We start from the raw sequence: 20,052 nt of genomic DNA, 5'->3' as shown, positions 1-20,052 counted from the left end.
TCTATCTGCACCGCCGAGAATGGCTGTGCAGTCCGATTCGGGAGTGACAATCCCTGCCACACTTATTACAGGTGAAGGCAGATGGCTGTTGTTGCTGCTGCTGACGCTGATTCCGCCTCGATCTTTTCTGGACCGCCTCCTCGTTGCGCGCAGCCTCCGCGCGTGACGTACCTTGCCTGACCGCGAGCCTCCAGGCTAGGCGGTCCTCTGCTTGAACTTCCCATGTGTTGAGATTGATGGAGCATTGTGTCATGTCCTTTTTGCAGATGTCTTTGAACCGCAGTTTTGGGCGCCCTGTCATCCTCTTGCCTTCTGCTAGCTCGCCGTAGAGGAGGTCTTTGGGGATACGGCCTGCATCCATTCTTTTGACATGGCCGAGCCACCTGAGGCGTCTCTCGCTAAGAACTGCATGCAAACTGCTCATATTGGCTCGCTTCAGCACCTCGGTGTTGGGGACCTTATCCTGCCAGGCGACATGCAGGACGCGTCGCAGGCACCTCATGTGGAAGTTGTTGAGTTTCCTTTCGTGCCTTGCGTAGGTGGTCCACGTCTCGCTGCCATAGAGGAGAGTGCTGAGTAGGCAGGCTTGGTAGATGCGCAGTCTGGTTTTCTCAGTGAGGCTGGAATTGTTCCACGCTCGCCGGTTCAGTCTGGCCATAACTGTGGCTGCCCTGGCGATTCTCCGGTTGACCTCCAAGTCGACTGACAGAGAGCTCGAGATGGTGGACCCGAGGTAAGTGAAGTCGTTGACAACCTCCAGGGTGTATCCGTCGATGGTGATGCATGGGGGAGTCCCCGTGCCTTGAGCCATAACATTCGTCTTCGTCAGGCTGATGGCTAGTCCGAACTCCTTGCATGCGTGGGAAAGGCAAGTGACTAGCTGCTGGAGTCCCTCTTCGGAGTGTGATGTCAAAGCTGCGTCATCGGCAAAGAGCATCTCACGGATGAGCACCTCTTTGACTTTGGTCTTGGCTCGTAGACGGGCCAGGTTGTAGAGCTTGCCATCGGATCTGGTGTGAATGAAGACACCCTCACTGCAGTCCTTAAAGGCGTATTGGAGGAGCATGGAGAAGAAGATTCCGAACAGCGTAGGCGCGAGGACGCAGCCCTGCTTTACTCCGCTGCTGACTGGGAAGGCCTCAGAGGTTGCGCCGTTGTAGGACACCGTGCTGTGCATGTTGTCGTGAAAGGACATGACCACAGCAAGCAGATGTGGTGGACAGCCAATCTTCCGTAGCAAGCTGAAGAGTCCGCTTCGACTGACCAGATCAAACGCCTTCGTGAGGTCGATAAAGGCGAGGTAGAGTGGTTTATGCTGCTCGTGACACTTCTCCTGCAGCTGGCGTAGGGAGAAGATCATGTCCACTGTTGATCGGCCAGCTCTGAAGCCACACTGGGACTCTGGGTAGACGCGGGAAGCAAGGGTCTGCAGGCGGGCAAGAGTGACCCGGGCGAATACTTTGCCGACGACGCTGAGGAGAGAGATGCCCCGGTAGTTGTTGCAGTCGCTGCGGTCTCCTTTGTTCTTGTACATGGTGATAATGTTGGCGTCTCTCATATCCTGGGGGATGTAACCCTCCTTCCAGCAGAGACAGAGTAGATGGTGGAGCGGCTGTAGCAGGACTGGTTTCCCGCTCTTTAGGATTTCTGGAGGGATTCCGTCGCTTCCTGGTGCTTTCCCGCAAGCAAGGCGGTCGATGGCTTTGCCGAGCTCTGCCGCAGTAGGTGGGGTGTCTAGCTCCTCCATGACTGGTAGGTCTGGGATGGCTTTAAGAGCAGTGTCTGTTACGGTGTTCTTCGTTGCGTACAGCTCGAGGTAGTGCTCGGTCCACCGCCGCATTTGCTGTTCCTGGTCAGTGATGACCTCACCTGTCTTGGACTTAAGGGGGGCGATCTTGGAGGGGATTGGGCCTGTTGCCTTCTTGATACCCTCATACATTCCTCGTGCGTTGCCTATATCGGCGGCTTCCTGAATGCTTCTGCACAGGTTTAGCCAATAGGTGTTGACACAGTGGCGGGCGGTCTTCTGGACTTTGTTCCTGGCAGCCCGTAGAGCTTGAAGTGTACTGGGAGTGGGCGTGGCCTTGTAAGCCAGTAGGGCCTTCCTCTTAGCCTCGATCACGGGTTCCATTTCTTCCCAGTGAGCCTCGTACCAGTCAGCGTTCTTCCGCTCTTTCTTCCCGTAAGCAATAATGGCGGAGTTGTATATGGCGTCGCGGAGACGTGGCCAATTGGATTCGATAATGTCATCTGCCGCCACTCCCTCGCCGAGTGCATCTTCCATCTTGTTGATGAATTGCTGGGTCTTAACTGGGTTGCTGGCACAACTGGTGTTGATGCGTGGGCGACCCTTCATCTTGGAGTGGTGCAACCTCTTCGGCATTATGCGCACCTTGCTTACCACGAGGGCATGGTCCGTGTCGCAGTCTGCACTGTGGTAGCTGCGGGTGAGGAGGGTGCTGCCAATATCCGTTCTTCTGGTGATGATGAGGTCAAGCTGGTGCCAATGACGGAAGCGGGGGTGCCTCCATGACACCTGGTGGATCTCTTTGCACTTGAAGAATGTGTTTGTCACGCACAGGCCGTGGTGACACAAAAGCTCAAGCAGTCGCTGACCATTCTCATTGATGTTTCCTCTCCCAAAGTTTCCAAGGCAGGTGGGCCAGGCCATGTGGTCGGCTCCTACTCTTGCGTTGAAGTCTCCAAGGAGATAGAGAGCGTTACTTCTGGGAATCTTGGATAACGCTTCGTCCAGTGCATGGTAGAACTGTTCTTTCTCTTCGGTGGTGGCGCAGAGGGTTGGGGCATACGCGCTAAGAATGCTGACTGGGCCGAAAGTTGTTGACAATCGGAGGGTAAGTAATCTCTCTGTGCCTCCTGTGGGTGGCTCTATGGAGTTAACAAGCGTGTTCTTCACAGCGAACCCAACACCGTGCTGTCTTGGTTGGTCCGGAGACTTCCCTTGCCAGTAGAAGGTGTAGTTGGTTTCTCTGATAGTTCCGTTGTCGGCCAACCGGGTCTCCTGTAGAGCCGCAATGTCGATGTTTAGTCGTGCCAGTTCCCTATCGATGACAGCGGTTTTCCTGGCACCCTTGATCCATGGAAGGTCTGCAGTAAGTCCGGGGCACATGGTCCTGATGTTCCAGCTAGCGAGGCGAAGAGCCGGAGGCTTCTTTCTTGTTGTTTGCTTGGAATTAACTGTTGCGGGTGTTTTGTGGCCCACTTTTCGAGAGGCGCCTCTCTGATCCCCACGCACCCAGTGGGGCAGGCGAGCCATGGCGAGACGGTAGCTGTCCAGTGAGGTGCGATGACCTCTCCCACCGTCAGAGGAGACCCCTGGTGCTCGTTTCCTTCGCCAATCGGATGAGCTTATAACCGGTATCTGTCTCCTCCCGTGTTGAGTCGACATCTTGCGATGACGCTGGAGTGTCCTCTCAAGTGAAACTGAAGCTACAGAGCCTGGGCAGGGTGATATGGAGGGTCTGCTGTTGCCCATGCAGCAGACCCCCCCTCTCTTCGCAGCTGAAGGGTCCAAGGGAAAGACAAAGTCAATACAGCTTGGCTTCAGGTGCGCCGCACCTGAAACCATGTCACTGCCTTACAAAAGTCACATATTCTTTTGTTGCCTGCATGTGTTAATTAAAAAACAAAAAACATTACCTCATTTTATCTACATGACTACCAGATGAAGTAGGTAGAAGAGATACTTTTACCATTTAGCTAATGAATTGATCAGAGAACAGAGAGATGAAGCAGAGTAGGTGAACCAGGGTTAAAATCTAGGAAACCCATTTCTTAGGCCTGAGAGCTCTTTTTATCCAAACAGTGGTCTTCTTATTTCATGAATTAAAGCAGTACTAAAAACATAAAGCATTCTAAGGAGACTCTGGATAAAAAGCTAAGGTATTATCAGTACAATTTAATTAATTTTTTAATGATTTCTTAATAGCAATCCATGTATACTAAGTTATTTAGGAACCATTTTTTCATGAGTAGAAGTAATTCATGAAAAGTCAAGCCTCAATATATGTCTATATGTTTACATGTTTGTAGTAGTATATGTGCCTATATGATTTTCTTGAATTTATTCTTTCATATCATTCACACATTTGAGCATTTCTTTCTTATTTGCTATAGTTTATAAACTTTTGGATTTATGGTCAAAATACAGTGTTAATTTCTTCACAGTTTCTCATAGTCAAATGCATGTGACTGATATTCAGGATCTTTTTAGTGAAAAACAAAAGCAAATTAGGCTGTGTGAATTATCATTCACTATTGAGGTAGAAACAGCATTTTCTAAGAAGGTATTTCCTTCTCTGTCTCTGTATCTTTACTGCCATCTACTGGTGCCTGGTGTTATTTCTTATTAAAATCCTTCAGGGAAGTCTATCATAGGCTTCTATAGAGAAAGAAACTACGAAGACATAAGAATTCTTTTAGAAACTTCCTTTCAAAGGAATATGTGCTTCTTGATAGGTAAAGCTACCTTGGGTGTACAATAAAAATTACTAATTTCTATTAAAAGTTTACATGATACCTACTATAATACCTCCTAAGCATTATAAGAGTTGCTAATAATTAAATTTCTAGATCACCGGTTACAACTTTTAAAGCATAAGGTAATTATAACTTCTAACCAACAATTTTTAAATCATAATTGAATTACTGGAAAGTTAGTTTTAAACAAATTTAACAATATAATATAATATTTCTTGTTTAATTAGCAAACACCCTGGCTGGTTTAGCTCAGTGGATTGAGCGTCGGCCTGCGAGCTAAGTGTCGCTGGTTCGATCTTCCAGTCAGGGTACATCAGAGAAGGAAAACTCTGACTCCAAAAAACCTCCGCTGCCTTGCGGCATACCTCTTCAGGGGAAAGGCTAAGGGAGTAAACCCCGACAGAAAATCCAGAGCCGGAGTCCCTAAGGCGGTTCGACGTTGTAGTCAACACCGGCAACTCCTGCGGCGCACCTGAACCCAAGCTGTATTGACTCCGTCTTTCCCTTGGATCCTTCAGCTGCGAAGAGAGGGGGGGTCTGCTGCATGGGCAACAGCTGGCCCTCCATATCACCCTGCCCAGGCTCTGTAGCTTCAGCGTCATCGCAAGATGTCGATTCAACATGGGAGGAGACAGATACCATGTCACTCCTGAGTCGGCCATGCAGATGGACTCTTGAGAAGCTACACCATCGTCTCTCGAGACGGACGGCTGCCGACGACGACGAATTAGCAAACAGAAAACAGAGCAGAAAATAAGGTCATGGCTTCTATCCTCAGATCATTGTAAATAATGCAAGGGTGAGAAAAAGATTACAGTTGTTTGTATGGAAATAACACAATAATTAATAAATGATAATGCAAAAATAAACCATGTCCTTACAACTGTAAACCTACTTTTATCCACCTCTGTATTGGTGAAGAGGTGGACATTTCTTATCATTTAGGTTTTCTTCTAAGTTCATCTAAGAAACATCAACAAAATAAATTTTAAAATTTATTTAATCTCTGTAGTAAAATAGTTTTCTGCATTTTGAATTTATTATTATAGTTAATACACATTAAATTACCTTTCTAAAGCCCAAATAGGGTGATTTAAATTTAGACCTTTTTGATATACCGTATTATTGAGTCTTGTATTCTTTGGTGACTTATTTGAAGGAGAATGAATTGCTCAGGTATTTAAATTTTTTTTTCATTTTTCAATTACAGTTGACATTCAATATTATATTAGTTTCAGGTGTACGACACAGTGATTAGATATTTATATAATTGACATAGTTATTACAGTATTGTTGACTATATACCCTATGCTGTACTTTATACCCTGTGACGTTTTTTATCACCCACAATTTATACATTTTAATTCCTTCCCTTTTTTTCACCCCATCCCCCAACATCCTCCCCATCTGGCAACCATCAAAATATTCTCTGTATCTATGAGTTTCCTTTTTTTTCATTTATGTTGTTTCATAGATTCCACATATAAGTGAAATCATATGGCATTTGTCTTTATCTGACTTCTTGCTTAGCATAATACCCTCAAACTTACTCTTTGTTGTTGTTTTTTTTAAATAGCCATTCTGACAGGTGTGAAATATCTCATTGTGATTTTGATTTGCATTCTCTGATGATTAGCGATGATAACATCTTCTCTTGTGTCTTTTGGCTATCTGTATGTCCTCTGGTGAAATTTTTATTTCAGGTTATCTGCCCATTTTTAAAACCGAATTGTTCATTTGATGTTGGGCTCTTTGAGTTCTCTATTAACCCCTTACTGGATAAATCATTTGAAAATATCTTCGTCCATTCTAGAGGTTGCCTTTTTGTTTTGTTGATGGTTTCCTTCACAGTGCAAAAGCTTTTTAGTTTGAGATAATCCTATTTATTTTTGCCTTAAGAGACATATATAAAATATTGCTAAGATTAATGTCAAAGAGTTTACTACCTATGTTTTCTTTAAGAGTTTTATAGTTTCAGGTCTTACATTTAAATCTTTAACCTATTTTGAGTTTATTTTTGTTACAGTGTAAGATAGTGGTTGAGTTTCATTCTATAGCATGTAGCTGTCCAGTTTTCGCAACACCTTTTATTGAAGAGACTGCCCTTTCTCCATTTTATATTCTTGACTTCTTGGTCAAAAATTAGTTGACTATATGTGTGTGGGCTTATTTCTGGGATTCCTATTCTGTTCCTTTGTTCTCTGTGTGCTTTTATGTCAATACTATACTGTTTTGATTACTACAACTTTAATAAAGTTTGAAATAAGGAAATGTGATGCATCCAGTTTTGTTCTTTCTCATGATTATTTTGGCTATCTGGATTTTGATGTTCCATACAAATTTTAGGATTGTTCTATTTATATGAAAAATGCCATGGGAATTGTGATAGGGAGTGCATTGAATCTATAGATTGCTTTACTTGTATAAACATTTTAACAGTATAATTCTCATCCATGAATGTGGAGTATCTCTGTTTATTTGTGTCTTTCCAATTTCTTTCATGAATGTCTTACAGTTTTTAGTGTGCAGGTCTTTCACCTCCTTGGGAAAATTTATCCCTAGGTATTTTTGATGTAATTGTAAATGGTTTTGTTTTCTAACTTTCTCTTTCTGATACTTTGTTATTACCACATAGAAACACAACAGATTTTTGTATACTGTATCATGCAACTTAACTGAATTTATTAGTCTTAAATTGTTTTTTGGGGGGTAGTGGTGCAGTTTTCAGGGTTTTCTATACATGTTATCATGTCATCTGCAAATAGAAAACAGTTTTGCTTCTTCTTGATTTGGATGCTATTTATTATTATTTTTTCTTCCTTAATTGGGGTTAGGGTTTCCAGTACTATGAAGAATGAAAGTAATGAGTGGGCATTCTTGTCTTTTTCCTGATCTTAGAGGAAATACTTTGTCACCACTGACTATGATGTTAGCTGTGGGCTTGTCATATATGGCCTTTATGATGTTGAGGTATATTCCATCTATAACAACTTTGTTGAGGGTTATCATGAATGAATGTTGAATTTTTTCTAATGCTTTTTCTGCATCTATTGGGTTGATCAAATGATTTCTATTCTACATTTTGTTAATGTGATATATCATGTTGATTTTGCAGATGTTGAACTATTCTTGCATCCTTGAAATAAATTCCACTTAATCATGGTGTATGATCTTTTTAGTATTGTTGAATCCAGGTTGGTAACATTTTGTTGAGGATTATTGCTTCTGTGTTCAGTCTGATCTTCACTTATAGTTTTCTTTTCTTCTATTTTTCTTTCTTCCCTTCCTTTCTTTTTCGTGTCCTTCTCTCGTTTTAGTATCAGAGCATTGCTGGCCTTCTAAAATGAATTTAAAAGTGTTCCTGCCTCTTATATATTTTTGGAAGAGTTTGAAAAAGATTGGTATTCATTCTTTTTTAACAGTTTGGTAGAATTTACCAACTTCTGTTTGTTGGTAGGTTTTGATAACTAATTCAGTCTCCTTATTAGTAATGTGTCTGTTCAGACTTTTTATTTCCAATAGGGAAAAAAGTGGGACAACTGTAATATAAAAACAAACAAAAATTTTTAGTGGGGGAAAAAAAATGAAAGCAAAATGGATTGATAAATGAGCCAGCAACCGCCCCCCCACCCCCAAAAAAGATTTTTTATTTTTTCATTGTTTAGTTTGATAGGTTGTAGAGTTCTAGGAATTTTTCCATTTCTTCTTGGTTGTCTAATTTGTTGTCATATAATTGTTGATAGTTGTCTCTTATGATCATTTCTGATTTTATTTGAATACTATCCTTGTTTCTTGGTAAATCTGGGTAACAATTTGTTAACTTTATTTAAAGAAAACCCAGCTTGTTTCATTAATATTTTCTTTTGTCCTTTTAGTCTCTACTTCATTTCCATTGATATTATTTCCTTTCTTCTACTAATGTTGGGCTTCATTTGTGCTTCTTTATCTTGTTTCTTGAGGTATATAGTTAGGTTGTTTGAGATTTTTTTCTTAACGTAGGCTTTTTATTGTTATAAATTTCCATCTTAGAACTGCTTTTGCTGCAACCCATAAGTTTTGGTATATTTCCATTTTTACTTTATTTTATTTTTGTATTTTGATTTATTCTTTGACCTGTTGATTGTTCAGTGGCATGTTGTTTAATCTCCACATATATGTGATTTTTCTATTTTCTTTTGTAATTAATATCTAATTTCATACTATTATGGCCAGAAAAGATGCTTGATATGATTTCAAACTTCTTAAATTTATAACTTGTTTTGTGGCCTAACATTTAATCTATTTTTGAAAACCTCCCCTGTGCACTAGAGAAGAACATGTATTCTGCTACTTTTAGATGGAATATTTTGTGTTTGTGAAATCCATCTGGTCTAACATGTAATTTAAATCCAATGTTTTGTTAGTGAACTTCTAAGTAATCTGTTCATTGATGAAAGCAGGGATTGACATACCTTACTATTATTTTATTGCTGTCTCTATGCCTTTAAGTTTGTTAACATTTGCTTTATATATTTAGGTGCTCTTGTGTTGGGTGTATAAATATTTATAAATGTTATGTTCTCTTGTTGAGTTGACACCTTTATCACTATGTAATAATATCTTGTTACTTTACTGTTTTTGTCTTAAAAGTCTATTTTGTCTGATAAAAGTATAGCTAGCCCAGCTTTCTTTGGGTCTCCATTTGTGTGGAGAATCTTTTTCTCTCCCTTCACTCTGAGCCTTTGTGCATCCCTGAAGCTGAAGTGAGTGTTTTGTGGGCAGCGCATAGTTCAGTCTTTATTATTATCATCGCTATTCTATGTCTTTGAGGAATTCATTTACATTTAGACTAATTATTAACACCTAAGGTCTTAATAATACAAACTCTTGTTTTCTGGTTGCTTTGCACCTCCCTTGTTCTTTTCTTCCTCTCTTGCTGCTCTCCTTTATGTATTGATAATTTTCTGTAGTGATATGGTTTGATTCCTTTCTTTGCTTTTGTGAATATACTATAGGTTTTTGCTTTGTGCTTACTATGAGGCTTACCTAAAACATATTTCAGATATAAGTCTATTATATGCTGATAATTTAACTTTAATCACCTACAAAAACTCTATCCTTTATTCCCTTTTATGTATTTGATAACAAAATTTACATTACTTTGTATTAATAATTATTGTATGTTTATTATTGTCTTTTGACTTTCATACTAGATTTACAAATGATTTACCCACCAGTATTGCATTAGAGTCTTCTAAATGTAACAATATATTGCTGATGTAAGAAACATCAAAAGCTGTAAGGAATTAAAAAAAAAAAATCCTCACCAAAGGACATTTTTTTCATTGCTTTTAGAAAGAAAGGGAGAGAAAGATATGTGAGTAACACTGACTGGTTGCCTTCCTGTACATGTCCTGACCAGGGATCAAACCTGCAACCTTTCGGTATACAGAACGATGCTACAATCGAGCCACACTGGTCTGGGCCAAGCCTGTAAAGAATTTTTCTGAGATTTTATTTGAACCAAAATGATGACATCGACAGGAAGCAATATCTCAAATGCTTTGGAGAATGACAGTTTTGCATTTCTTTTATGTATTTAAAATGAAGGAAAGGAAATAGGAAGATTACATCATGCTTTCTGACGGTGGTGACATTTTATCAAAGGCGTGTTAACCTAGATGCACAAGGACAATGGATGGGGATAATGTCAAGATAAACTTAATGCTAAAAAATTTATATGCCCGGGGCATGACTGCCCACCATGACCAGCTTAGTTAAAAATTTATGGTCAGATCACCCTCTGAGGTTACATTCTGTAGAATCCTTTTTTTCATTCACAGTGTTAACCTTTACCAGTGATATTTACACTTTGTTTTCTTGTTACTAATTAATGCTTTTTTTGTTTCAGATTAAAGAAGTCTCTTACCATTTTTTTACAAGTATATTTTATTGATTATATTGTTACAATAGTCACAATTTTTTCCCCTTTGCTCCCCTAAACTCGGCATCCCCCTCCCCCAACAATCCCCCCTCCCGAAGTCTATGCCCATGGGTCGTACATACATGCTCTCCTGCCTCACCCTTTCATATATTCTTCTTTATTAAAAAAATTAATTAATTAATTTAACAATAAAAAATAACAATCCCTCCCTCTCAGACTTAAGACCCTTTATAATCTTATAAAGGACAATGGGCAAAGGTCTCGAGCTCCTCTAGCTGCTTCGAGCTGGACATGGTTGTCCTCCTACCTGCCCTTGGGTCCCGAAATCCCTAATAAGAGTGAGCATGTGGAGGCAGGGGTGGCCTTCCCACATGGGGAAGGATCATGCAGACTCCAGGTCGGTTGGCTGTCCCCGGACAATGGCATGTTTGATTTAACAGGCTGACATCTTTGTTGTATTCATTGAGTCTCAGGAGGCAGCGATCCGGACAGGATTAAGTGAGGCCTATATGTACAGACAATCACTCAGGTAATGAGATCATAGGTTTATGCCCTTTGAAAACAGAAAACACATGTTAATTTATGTAACATAACCCACATACAAGTCTCTAAATCTGTAGGACTGTCTCATCAGAAAGACATCCAGTTGCAAGGCATTTGACATTCTTCTTGCCTGTAAATTAAACATCTTTGATAATACCACAGACATAGTTTAATTTTCAAATCAAAGCAAACTTTAAATGAAGATAAACTTTAAAGATGGTTAGCTGCACTACTGTATAGTCTACCACTGAGCATTGTGATTTTCCTTGAATCGCGATTTTTCTCCCTAAGATTACCCTCCTTGTCATTAAATGGACTGCATTAAGGCCAGTTTTAATTTATCCTGTTCATTTGCATAAACACAACAAGAGCAGAAAATGATCACTTATGATCTTTAGTTTTGCTTTGCTGGAACTTATGCAAGGAGCATTTAGGGTGACCTTTAGTCTGCCCTTCAGGGCACAGAAGCAGAACCACATACCTGGCATGCAGCCTTGCCTGCAAACACCTGTCTTTTCCAAGTCCTTCTGGTTTTCCATTGTGCCTTAAGGTCCCTTCTAGCCATCTTTCAGGAAAACAATCTTCATTCCTTCCCTGGAAAGATTGCCATGGACCACACATCCAACCAAGGTACCAGGCCTTTTATCACGTGGGCTTTTATTATCTTTGAAAGTCAATCCCAGTTCCTCAGTGCTTTTTGGTAACAACCAGAGCCCAAACATGTCTCCTTTAGGCATGACATTCCAGTCAAAAAAAAAAACTTCTATTAACAACTGGTCTTATTGGTTTTATGCAAAAAACCCTATGTCATTATTTACTTGTTTAGAATGCCAAACTCTGGAGGGATCAGATAGGGAGAAAAATATACAGTGTGAAGGAAAATCCTTGTCCCTCCAACATTCACTGAACTTGCATTTCCATTCTTTATATTTTAATTTTCCCCTCCACTAAAATTTTTTGTTTTTCCCTTACAGTTGTCCCACTTTTTCCCCCCTCTTGCTTCCCTGCACTCTGCCCCTCCATCTCCCACATTCAGTCCCCACCCAGTTGTCCATGTCCATGGGTCATTTATACATGTTCTTTGACTAGACCCTTCCTCTTCTTACCCCCTTCTCTCCCTCCCATCTCCCCCTTTGTTACTGTTTATTCCTTGTTTACATACCTCTGGTTCAATTTTGCTCATTTGTTTGTGTTGTTCATTAGTTTCCCGTAATAGGTGATAGCATAAGGTATTTTTCTTTCGTTGCCTGGCTTATTTCACTAAGCATAATTCTCTCTAGTTCCATCCATGTTGCTGCAAAAGGTAGAAGTTCCTTCTTTCTTTCAGTACTTATCCATTGTCATTTTCCCCCTTTGTATTCGTGTTCCTCTCTGTCTCTCTCTGTTTCTTCATCTTCTTAAAGCAGACCCTTTAGCATCTCTTGCAATGCTGGTTTGATGGAGATGTATTCTTTTAGCCTTCTTTTGTCTTGGAAACTCCTTATTTCACCTTCGATTTTGAATGAGAGTCTTGCTGGGTAGAGTATTCTTGGTTGTGGGCCTTTGTTTTTCATTGCTTGGAATATTTTTTGCCATTCCCTTCTGGCTTGCAGTGTTTCTGCTGAGAAATCTGATGATAGCCTTATTGGAGCTCCCTTGTATGTTACTAGTTGTTTCTCTCTTGTTGCTTTTAGGATTCTCTCTTTGTCTTTGAATGTTGCCATTTTAATTATGATGTGTCTTGAAGTAGGCCTGTTGGGGTTCATCTTCATTGGGACCCTTTGTGCTTCCTGGACTTGTGTGACTCTTTCTCTCCTCATATTAGGGAAGTTTTCTGTCATTAGTTTTTCAAAGAGGTTTTCTATCCCTTGCTCTTCTTCTTCTCCTTCTGGAATTCCTATGATACGGATATTATTATGTTTCATGTTGTCCTGCAGCTGTCTTATAACCTCCTCAGTCTTGTTCAGTCTTTTTTCATTTTGTTGCACTGAGAGTTCTTGTCTACATTGTCTTCCAGCTCGCTGATCCGATCTTCTGCTTCCTCTAGCCTGCTTTTAATTCCTTCTATCGTGTTTTTCAATTCAGAGATTGTATTCTTCATTTCCTCCTGGCTCTTATTGATAGCTTCTATGTCCTTTTTCATGCTGGTGTAATTCTCAGTAAGTTCCTTGTAGTTTTTCTGGAGTTCCTTGTAGTTTCCCTGGAGTTCTTTGTAGTTTCCGCTGAGCTCATTGAGCTTCTCCATAATCCATGCTTTCAATTCCATATCTGATAGTTGACTCCCTCTATTTCATTTAGCACTCTTTTTGGGGACTCTACCTTTCCTTTCGACGGGGCGTTGTTTCTCTATCTCCCCATTTTTGTGACTCCTATTGTTTGTTGGTGCTTCTTAGAATGATCTGCACTTCCTGGATCTGCCCCTGGTGGCGTCAGATCCTGTACCAGTCTGGGCCTAGGCAGCCTGTTGGAGACTTCCAGGGATCTACTGCCTTTGTCTGACTTCTTTAGTTGTTAATCTATTCAATCTGTGATTAGCTGTCAGGCTTAAGGACCGTGGGTGTGGCAGCTTAATTCCTGTAGGCTGGGCTTTTGCTTCCCCTCAGGCTGACGCCACTTGGAGTGGGGGGAATGGTCCTCCTGCAGTACTGTGGATGAGTCAGCACTGGGAACCAGTTGGCTGCTTCCCCAGTTCTCCCCTCAAAGCCACCACATCAAACTCTCCCCAAGTGTCTCTAGTCCTCTCTCCCTCCCTCCGCTCGAGCCCAGGGTAAGTGGGAGCCAAAATATTTTCGTATGTGATCCACTTAAGAGCTCTTTTTCTCCAGCTGTTTCTCTCTGGCTAGCAAGAAACCTGGTGGCTTTTCACTTTTTACAGCTGGATACTATTTTACTTTCCACTCTGTTGCTGTAGCCTGGGAAGCTCAGCTGGGGGTTTAGACCCTGCCCTTCTCAGGGGGAACTCCTGGCTGCTGAGCTGTTTCTCAGTCCCTTCAGCTGCCACCCGTGGGAGCCCAGCCAGTCCTTCCGCGTCTCTGCACTCCCTACCGGTCACGTTGTGGTGTAGCGGCCTTTTCTGTCTCTCCGTGGTTATAAGACTTCTTTCCAGCTAGTGTTCGGTTGGTTATTCCAGATGATTTCTCCAAAATTAAGTTGTAAATCTAGACTAGTTCTGGGAGGAGGTTAGTGTAGCTTCCACTTACTCTTCCGCTGTCTTGTTTCTCCTCTTACCATTTTTTATAAGGCCCAGCTAATGGCGATGAACTCTAGTTTTTGCTTGCCTGGAAAACTTGCTCCTTTAATCTGGAAGTATTTTTAATTGCAGTTTTCCCTTTTAATACTTGATATGTATACCATACCGGCTCCCTTCAGCTGAAAATCTACTTATAGTCTTGTGGAGTTTCCTTGTACCTAACAGGTTGTCTTTCTCTTGCTGCATTTAAGATTCTCTCCTTGCCTTTAACTTTTGACAATTTAATTATGTCTTGTTATTTCTCTTTAGATTCATCTTGTGTGGAACTCCATGGGCATCTTTGCTCTAGATGTTCCTTTTTCCAGGTTAGGGAAGTTTACAGCCATCATTTCTTCAAATAGGTTTATGCCCCTTTCTCTTCTGTGTGGGACTTGAATAATGCAAATAAGGTCTGCTTGATATTGTCCCATAAGCTCTCTTTAGTTTTTATTTTTAATTCCTTTTCTTTTTGCTGCTCTGATTGGATGAATTTCTCTGCCTTGTCTTCAAGTTTGCTAATCCTTTTCTTCTGCCTCATGTAGTCTACCATTGGCTCCTCTATTGGGTTTTTCAGTTCAGTTATTGCATTCTCAGCTCTGTGTTTAGTACATTGTTATAATTTCTCTCATGAGAAATGTTGACTTTGTTCATTTACTGTGAGACCCGATCTTGGTGAGCATCTCTATGACTATGTTTTCCTTAAAGACTTTTACTGAGTTTTATCTTTTTAAAAATTTTATTCATTTTTATTTGGAACATAAACCTGTTTCTTCTTTTTCCTTGACTGTTGGATTAGGTAGAACATCCACTTCTCTGTCTTGAAGTAGTGTAGGAGGTGAACTTTATTGTTCAATTCTACTGCAGTTCTTGGCTACCTCTCAAACCTTGGTGATCGCCTAAGAAGCATTTTTTTCTTAATTGGCTCCCAGTAGTTGAGGGTGTGCCAGAACCTGTCCATGTCTCAAGGGGAGGACTCAGCACTACATTACTAGCTGATTGGAAGGCATACCCTCAGGCAGCAGCTTTGAAAGTATGCAAAAATACCAAGTTGGAGGAAGAGTGGGCGATGGGTGTTTGTTCTTTTTGCACTGAGCCATGGGGGGATGACCAGTTACAAGCTTTTTATTTAATGCAGTACCATGTTATCAGCACATGTAGATACCACTGGGTTACCAGGTGATCAAAACCAGTGTGGCAGCCACAAAAGCTGGGGTGCTAGATGTGTGCAAAATCTTTTCTGGAAATTACAGCAACCTCAAGTGAGGCAGAGGGAAAACAAAGACAGTGCTATCCTCTATGTTCTCTGGGAAGTACTGCAGTTCGCTTCTAGATGTGTGTGAAATTAGAAGCCAAACCTCAAGTGGATGCTTTTAAGATTGCAAATAGGCCTCTCACACAGAAACACTGGGTGCATTTCAATATGCTGCCTGTGTACTGGGCTTCGGGGCGAGGTAAGCCAGGTGAGTCCGTGTAAGCCTGTTAAGAATCATTTGCTATAAAGCTTGTCAGTCTCATCGACACAAGTCCCGTTGCCTTCCAAAGTGAGATGTTTCAGGGGCCTGCCCCTTAGACTGAAACTGGGACACCAGACGTGGGGTCCAAACCTTTTGCTCCTCTGAGAAATTGGAAGTCGAGTTTTGTCCTAGTGTGTCATTGCACCAGAGGTGGGGTTGAATGCCACATTGTGTCTCAGTCTATCCTACCCATTTCATTGTGAGGTTTTTCTTGTTCACCTGATGTGTAGCAGTCACTCAGCTAGGTTCTGGATTTCTTTTAGAGAGAACTGTTCTGTATGTGGCCATAGATTTTGTGTTCATGAGAGGTGAGTTCAAGAACCTCCTATGTTGCCACTTTGTATTGAAATCTATTAATTCTTTTAAAAAACCTTAAAAAAAAAGTCCTCAAAAATGTCTGGAATAGCAGTTGTTTTTAATAGAGTTCTCTATCAGTAATTAACATGGTGTGTGTGTGTGTGGATATTAGCACAGACCTTTTTGAATGATTACTAAATACCAGAACAATATGCTACTGAATAATCAAGTCCTGGATTCATAATTGGTATGAGCCAGTTGGGCATCAGCCTCAGCCAAAATTTTGGTTAGTTACCACTTACTCAATGTATCTAAGGAGGGGGCTGGGCGACAGTGTAAGATGCATGTAGATCCTCTCTTCAACATAAACGAAATGACTTGAGTCAGTGAATTCCTAACATTTTTATATATGATCAATAACACATTTATATTTATTAACTTGGTGGTTGACCTAAATTTTGTCATTACTCATTTAGAAAACAAGCTTATTCACAAGAAGAATTGGGGTATATTTAAGTTTTGGTCTATGAGTAAAGTATATGCTGCTAGAAATATTAGAAACTTTCTCATACTAAGTAGCTTTGTAAATGTGTCTGATAGGAAACAATGTATTAAATTTTCTGATGAAGGCACTTCAAAGGAAATTTCTGCTTTGAGTACTGTCAGAAACTAAAAACCAATTTACAAAAAACTTTTACAATATAAAAGTCATTATACAATAATTATTTTATTTTTCCTTTATCTTAATCATATACTTTAAAAAAGACAGGAAAGATGTTAAATAAAAACTGGGAAACTGAGATAGGCAAGCATCGTTAGATGGCATACACAGAAATTCCAGAGGGTTTCCCGCAGCCACATATTAAATGCATCTCACTTTCAAACCCCACTGGCTGCCAGAATGCACTCTGCTCTGCTAGAAACGCGCCATGTCGCGCGGAGCCAACTGCACTCAAAATGCCGCCGCCGAGAGAGAAAGCACTTTCTGAGGCACTCCACTACACTAATGTGGCCATTAAAACCTTGAATTCTGTCGGCTGTTTTTAAAATACCCAATAACACTGATATGACTGAAGAAAATAGCCTCCTGATATATATTACTGATACGATACATATTACTTAACATGACTCTCAGGTAGTGCTGGCTTCAGAGCCCATTCCAGAGGTACATACTTAGGCCAAATTACAGGACATGTAATTTTACTACTTTACGTACTGCTTAAGATGTTTTTCAATTAGATTTGGAATGATACTTATAGGTAGTAGTATACAGCTACTTATATATTTGTTTACGGATTCAGTGTCGGAACTGTTGAGTTACAGAAACTTGGGAGATGGGGCCACTGCCTTCAGTTCTGTTTGCACTTTCCTCATGCCCAACACATGGGATCCATACAACGGGTACGTAACTCAGTAAATATTTACCAGGACTTCCTTGGGCATTCCATTTTGGGATTCTTGTAGAAACAAGCCAATTTAAAGAATTTTCTAGGCTTTGAAAATTTAATAAATAAAAGGCACTTGTCATCACTGATCATAAATCAACAAGGTTAAATTAAGGCTCAAAGTGGCGATTATTCTATATGTGCCTACATGTGTAAAATGAAATGTAAGGTAAGGAGTTAAGAAATACACTAAAAACAATATGGGAGAGACTCTAAAGAATAGGGTTACACCTGAAAACAAAAAATCTTATTTTTTCCTATAAACTGCAGCTGTAAAATATTTATAGGGAAATATTGGGGTAGGAGGTAATGTGGTATTAAAAAAATAAACAAAACTCTTCCAATATAATAAAGCATAATCCTAATAGGTTTTTGGGAAAACAGACTATTTTTTAGAAATTCACTGACCCATTTAGATATATTGGGATTTTTACCATCTCACACACCCTGAATTATATCTAACAACGTTTTGTTAAAATGCAAGGAAACAATATTTGGATTGAGTCTGAACAACTAAGAAACTAAAAGATCCCATCCTTAGATTTATATACTTAATTTTCTACAAAAATAACTTGTTATTATGCCAATATTTATCTGAACACGGCAGCCTCCAACAGTAAATTAGTAATTGGAATTACCACAGTATCATCATGAATTATAGTGAACGAAACTGCAAAGTTATTTTTCCTGTTTGGATAATGAAGAGATTAGACAAGAGTAAAAAACAACTATGAACGAAAAGGCAAATGTAAACAAAGGATACACATCAAAAGAGTCCAGAAGGAATAACATAAATATTAGAAAATGTTTCAAAGTTATTTCTTCTTACAGGGAAAACTTTTATGGAAAATACTTAGAAAATAAATTAAGACATATCTTAAAATATAGAACTCCAAATACTTGGTATACTCTACAGTGCTCTGTTAACTGCTATACAATTTCTTTCCTCGGGTATTTTTAAATGCTGTAGAAATTTATAGTTGTTGACTGTAAAAATTTTTTCCTCAGTTGTGAAAAACTAAAATCAATTATTCAACATTTAAGTAAATGAAGGATCTGTTCACTATAATACATCATGAAAATAGGATATCTGTTTATTTTGCCACATTGTATTTTTGAAATGAAACACATGATTAGAGAATCAGTTTTAAAGAATTTTTAGAAGAACAGGTGACTGAAAACCAAGTTCTCCCTTTTCAGGCAAGTCACAACACTTTTAAGTGATGAAGTTTATACTGTACAGCTTAGACATGTATGTATGTACTAGCAGAGTAACCTCATGTTCAAGCCAGCCAGCCCAAACATCATTTCCAGTAGTCAGCAACATGAATGTGTCTTGTGGCCTATTAGTGGATGGCCCTCAGCTAAGAATGGTTTTTACATTTTTCAAAGGGCTGTAAACAAAACAAAACAAAAATATGTGATGAAGAACTGCATATGGTCTACAAAGCCTAAAATATTTATGATCTCTTTTCAGAAAAAGCTTGCAGAGCCTTCACTCATACCAAAGTTTTACAGAATTTAGATGGTGCAATTATAAGTCCAATATAATGTTCTTCTAGTCCCACCATGTAGTAACAGTCTAAAAAGATGTCTTCTGATGTCGCTTGTCAGAATTTCTTTTCAATTTTTTCTTCATCTTCAGTATCATTAAAGTTCATCCTTCAATAATGTAAAAGTAATTGAAAGAGAAAAGCATGAGTTTATAATATTAAAAACAAGGTAAAATACAATAATATAAACTAACCAAAACTTTATCTTCTCAAAAACAATTACTTTATGTTCTTATATGATGGCACATAAAAAATGCACCTCACCTACCTAAAACAATGTTAGAGACAAGGGTATCAGATAGTTCTTACCCGCCCATGGTAGATACTACCAATTATAGTTTTACACTTTCAAAGTCATATTTTGATGTGCTCTTTAACTTAATTTCAGTTAAGAAATTCTGATTTACGAGTAACAGTGTTTTCTATTTCAAATGTTTAACGAGATAAAAATCACAATTTAAAAAATAAAACGAGTTGAAAAAACACAGCTAAACAAACTATCAGAGAAACATTTTTGTTTACTGAAACCAAGAAAATAAAGATTCATAATCATCTTTCTCCTATCTTTTAGGTTTGGATAAAATATAATTCTGGAAGCAGGCTTTAAGGCTTTCTATATAAGACCTGTAGTTCTAATGATTCTAAAGGGCCAGAAGTCTGTGCTGTTCTTTTGTCCTTTCACATTACAGGGAAAGAATCCAAGAAACTTTAAAGGCAATTATCTTAAATCCCATTCAGAAAGCATTCTAACATTCATGGACTCTTTATTCTAAGTCTGTCCTAGAATGACAGTGATTTAAGGAAGACAAAAATAAACAGCCTTTCCAAATAATAGCAGGGAAAAGGTTGCACTGCTTGATAGGTTAAATACTCCAGGAGAGGCCAAGATGAAAATAGGCTCTAATATCTCCTGACTATACCAAGAACAAAACAACAGTTGCTGTCCAAATGTGTTTAGAGGCTCCGGTATATTTATTCCCACCAAGTCAATGCTTTACTTATATTTGAACAAAATTTAAATAATTTCTGACCATAGTCATTACTTCTTGTTAAGTGGTTTTACTGTCCA

At 39.6% G+C, this 20,052-nt stretch overlaps 1 protein-coding gene across 3 annotated transcripts in view; it reads right to left on the bottom strand.

The window, feature by feature from the left end:
• Window positions 1-18,501: 18,501 nt before the first annotated feature.
• The window catches only part of DNAJC10 (DnaJ heat shock protein family (Hsp40) member C10), a 44,592-nt gene continuing 43,041 nt past the window's right edge, over window positions 18,502-20,052 (bottom strand). For all 3 annotated transcript variants that reach the window (XM_090281392.1, XM_090281401.1, XM_090281407.1), the window contains exon 23: window positions 18,502-19,092. In XM_090281392.1, the coding sequence (XP_090137518.1) occupies window positions 19,081-19,092 (12 nt within the window). In that variant the 3' untranslated portion in view covers window positions 18,502-19,080. The remainder of the gene's footprint in view (window positions 19,093-20,052) is intronic.

The sequence above is a fragment of the Furipterus horrens genome, unplaced genomic scaffold (assembly GCF_987537825.1).
Source record: "Furipterus horrens unplaced genomic scaffold, mFurHor1.1.pri manual_scaffold_1, whole genome shotgun sequence".
NCBI lineage: Eukaryota > Metazoa > Chordata > Mammalia > Chiroptera > Furipteridae > Furipterus > Furipterus horrens.
The sequence above is the reverse complement of the archived record's forward strand: the minus strand, read 5'-3'. Positions and strand labels throughout refer to the sequence as shown.